The 4,626-nt window shown below is 36.2% G+C and overlaps 1 protein-coding gene across 1 annotated transcript in view; it reads left to right on the top strand.

Annotated features, from left to right (window-relative positions):
• ATR (ATR serine/threonine kinase) overlaps positions 1–4,626 on the top strand; it is a 142,095-nt gene that overhangs the window by 130,820 nt on the left and 6,649 nt on the right. Inside the window, exons 43-45 of the mRNA XM_023513056.1 lie at positions 1,409–1,565; positions 1,681–1,834; positions 3,224–3,375. Of these exons, the coding sequence (XP_023368824.1) occupies positions 1,409–1,565; positions 1,681–1,834; positions 3,224–3,375 (463 nt within the window). The remainder of the gene's footprint in view (positions 1–1,408; positions 1,566–1,680; positions 1,835–3,223; positions 3,376–4,626) is intronic.

Here is a 4,626-nt window from a genome sequence, read left to right as displayed (position 1 = left end):
AAAAAAAAAAAAATACATACATATTTCTTCTTATGAAACCGTAATGTTTAATGGTAAAAACTCAAATAATAAGCTTGTTCGTAGGCTCAGCAGCTAGGGTACCAGCCACATACACCAAAACTGGCAGGTTTGAATCCAGCCCAGGCCTGCCAAACAACAATGACAACTATAACCAAAAAAATAGCCAGGCATTGTGGTGGGTGCCTGTAGTCCCAGCTACTTGGGAGGCTGTGGCAAGAGAATCGCTTAAGCTCAAGAGTTGGAGATCACTGTGAGCTGTGATGCCACAGCACTCTACCCAGGGCAACAGCTTGGGGTTCTGTCTCAAGAAGAAAAAAATTTGTTCTTAAAACTTCTTTTGCTTCTCCTTATTATGTGTGTTCTATGGGATTAGTTTAAGAATCAGTTATACATGAATTTTATAGGGTAGCCCTTACAGAAAGTAATTTATTTCAGAACATCAATGTGAGTTTCTGAGTAATGGCTCAGGTTTGTACCTATAACTACATCTTAATTAACAGAGAGATCACTATAATTGTTTTGTTTTGTTTTGTTTTTTTGAGATAGGATCTCTATTGCCCAGGCCCAAGTGCAGTGGCATTGTCATAGCTCACTGCAGCCGTGAACTCCTGAGTTCAGTCCTGCCTCAGCTCCGCTGTGATTACATTTGTGCACCACGATACTCAGCTAATTTTTCTAAATTTTGTAGAGATAGAGTCTCTCTATGTTACCCAGGTTGGCTTGTAACTCGGAGCCTCAAGCAATCCTCCCACCTTAGTCTCCCAAAATGCTGGGATTACAGGCATGAGCCACTGTACCTGGCCATCACTAAAACTTTAGTGAGGGTTGCAGCATTGTCATAATTCCAAGGATACCATTCACCTTAGATTTGTTCTGAGTCTGGAATTTTGTGATTCCACCTCATTGAGTTTAGTTTACATTAATTTTTATCAGCAAGTGGCTTCAGTTTGGATAAGTACAGTGGTCCCTTGGTATAAGCAGGGGGATTGGTTACAGAACTCTGTATATACCAAAATCCAAGCATACCAAGTTCCACAGTTGGTCCTGCTAAACCTATGTTTATGAAAAGTGGGCCCTATGTTGGCAGAAGTTTTGCATCCTGCTCTTTCCATCTACATTTGGTTGAAAAAAATCCACATGTAAGTGGACCAAAGCAGTTCAAATTTATGTTGGTCAAGGGTCGACTATTTAGGGAAGATAATACATTTTATTATTTTATTATACTATCAGATAGTAAGTTTATGTATGCACAATTGAAAATTTATTTTTGTTTTTGAATAATAACTTTGTTAAAAGTAGATGCTTCCTGTCCTGTCTTAACAAAAGAAGTTTTGCTGTTTTTTCTCATTTGGCTTCTGTGATTAATGAAAATCACTGTGCCTTGCAGGAGTGTATATGACAGGAAAGGAACTTCGCCAGTGTATGCTACCAAAGGCAGCAGCTTTGTCTGAAAAACTCAAAATATTCCGAGAATTTCTCCTTCCTAGGCATCCTCCTGTTTTTCATGAGTGGTTTCTGAGAACATTCCCTGATCCTACATCATGGTAATTTATGAAGTATATAATACATTGTTATGGTTGAATGTATATTTTTAAAATTTTAGATTTATGTTGCTTCATATGGCATAAAGATATTTGATAGACATTTTGTTTTCTTTAGGTACAGTAGTAGATCAGCATACTGCCGTTCCACTGCAGTAATGTCAATGGTTGGTTATATCTTGGGGCTTGGAGACCGTCATGGTGAAAACATTCTCTTTGATTCTTTGACTGGTGAATGTGTACATGTGGATTTCAACTGTCTTTTCAATAAGGTATGTGGTATGACTTACTTTAGTTTATTGTATGTTTTCTCCCAATTTCCTTTCCTCAATACCTGTTCTTCCAAGACATAACTATTGGTAGCAGTTATGCTCACAGTTGATCATACTGAGAGTTCATTGACCAGTTTTCAGCAGAAGATTATATAGTAAAGCAACTTAGGAACTTAGGGAAGAACCAAGAAGGGTGATACAGTGAAGCTACCACTGAACTGGAAGTCCAGAAGCATAATTCTGACTCAATGAGTTCTGAGAACATGGACAAATCTGTTCATCTTACTGCGATTCAGTTTTAAAGAGATCAAGTATTTTAATATGATAGTTGCCAAATCTGGCAGCATATCAGAATTATCCAAGATTTTTTTTTGAAGTTTTTGGCTAGGGCTGGGTTTGAACCCACCAGCTCCGGCATATGGGGCCAGCACCCTACTCCTTTGAGCCACAGACACTGGCCCCTAAGATTTTTTTTTTTAAAGTATAGATACCAGGCGGTCCCTGTGGCTCAAAGGAGTAGGGCGCCAGCCCCATATGCCAGAGGTGGTGGGTTCAAACCCAGCCTCGGCCAAAAACTGCAAAATAAATAAATAAATAATACAGATACCTAGGAAACATTCCAAGAGATTCAGATTCTAAATTAAAGCAATTGGACTCAACTGTAAGGCCTTCTACAACTTTCCAGTGTTATTATCCTGGAAGGCACTATTTTCTTCATCCACATCTTCTATGAGTTGCCTTGTGCTATCATAGAAAACCAAGATAGGTCACAGACCCAGTTGTGAACTAATTGGAGATAAACCGCTGGTATAGGTTTAATCATATAAGAGAGGAATTTGAGATAACTGGAGGAATGAAAGATCCCTAGGAAAGACCTGTTAGAGAAGGCAGAAAATGAACAACTGGACTTCATTTTATGACATATTTCATTTCCTGTCTGAGGGATGTGAGCATCTAACAGCTGTTTCTTTTCAAAATCTTCCTGTTTTAAAGTGAAGGTCTTAAAAAGAAGATAAATATGAGACCGTTTGTATTTTATATTAAGAAAGACATTAAGGAAGTTAATATGAGAGTTAATATTGAATGCATAACATTTCTTTATGATTTTATTAACTATACTAAATTTGGTGACAGGTGAGTCCATCTATCTTATAGATCTTATCCAAAACCAAGTTGTAGTTTTAGCTCCCTGAAAGCAAAGGCAGAGTTCTATGGCTATGTCATGATATAAGCCTCTAATGTAGGTACAAACATAAATGTCTGACATACTTTAAACATAAGTATTTTTGCTCTTTGCTAAAAGAATATAGATATGAATTTCTAAACTTTGAGTAAAAATTTAAAAATTTTAACATCATAACATTTATAATAAAATGCATTATTTTTAAGGGAGAAACCTTTGAAGTTCCAGAAATTGTACCATTTCGCTTAACTCACAATATGGTTAATGGAATGGGTCCTATGGGAACAGAGGGTCTTTTTCGAAGAGCATGTGAAGTTACCTTGAGGCTGATGAGAGATCAGAGCGAGCCTTTAATGAGGTAATCATCTATACTTTGTGAATAACTTTAAAAGTGACTTTAATTGTACCAGTAATTATTGGTGTGTTTTTATAAACATACTTTTATAAAGTATGTTTTCTTTATATTGAAACCACTTTGTCCTGGCTAAAGTAGATTTTTTTTTTAAATAATAACTCCATGAAGATATACATACCATAAATTTATCCCTTTAAAAGTATGTACATTAGTGGAATTTAGTACATTCACAAGGATTGTGCAAACATTACCGTTATCTAATTTTAAAACATTTTCATCACCCTAAAAAGAAATCCCATGGGGGTTAACAGTTACTCCTGATCCCTTCCCCCTCTCTGCCTCCCTACCCCCAGCCATTTCCTTGCAACAACTAATCTACTTTCTGTCCCTATGGATTTGCCTATTCCAGACATTTCATATAAATGCAGTCATGTGAAATGTGGCTTTTTGTGTCTTTCTTCTTTCACTTAGCATAGTGTTTTCAAGGTTCATCATGTATCAGTACTTCATTATTTTTTATTGCTAAATAATATTCTATTGTATAGAATAATATTTAATAGCTATATTGTATAGAATAACAGTTAATAGATATTTGGTTTGTTTCACCTTTGTCTGTTGTGATTACTGTGACTATGACTATTGTGCACAAGGTTTATGTCGATATATATTTTCAGTTCTTTGTGAATACCAAGGAATATAATTGCTGGGTCATATATAAACTCTAAGCTTAACATTTTGAGGAACTTTCAAATTATTTTCCATAGCAGTTGTAATACTTTATGATCCCATTGGTAATATATGTGGATTCTACAACACTTATTGTCTGAAATTTTTGTTTTATCATACTAGTGGGTATGAAGTAGTATCTCATTGTGGTTTTAATATGCATTTTCCTGTTGACCAATAATGACCAACAATGTTGAACATCTTTTCATGTGTATCTTATTTGGACTAGTGTTTGTCGAAAGTCTTTGCCCTTTTTCTCCCCATTTGTCCTCTCCAAGACAGGTTCTTATGCTGTTGCCCAGGCTAAAGTGCAGTGGTGTGATCATAGCTTCCTGTAGCCTCAACTTGTGGGCTCCTTCAATCTTTCCACCTCAGCTTCCCAACTAGCTAGGACTACAGGCTTGAGTTACTATGCCTGTCTTTGCCCATTTTAAAATTGGGTTGTCTTCTCCCTCCTGAATTATACATTGCTTCTTGGCCTTTTGGCTAAGATCAAGTGTATTCTTTTTTTTTTTTTTTTTTTTTTTG

Source organism: Otolemur garnettii, unplaced genomic scaffold, assembly GCF_000181295.1.
Source record: "Otolemur garnettii isolate 467f Iridium unplaced genomic scaffold, OtoGar3 scaffold00032, whole genome shotgun sequence".
Classification (NCBI taxonomy): Eukaryota; Metazoa; Chordata; class Mammalia; order Primates; family Galagidae; genus Otolemur; species Otolemur garnettii.
Note: the sequence above shows the minus strand (reverse complement) of the source record. Positions and strands in the feature narration are given on the sequence as shown.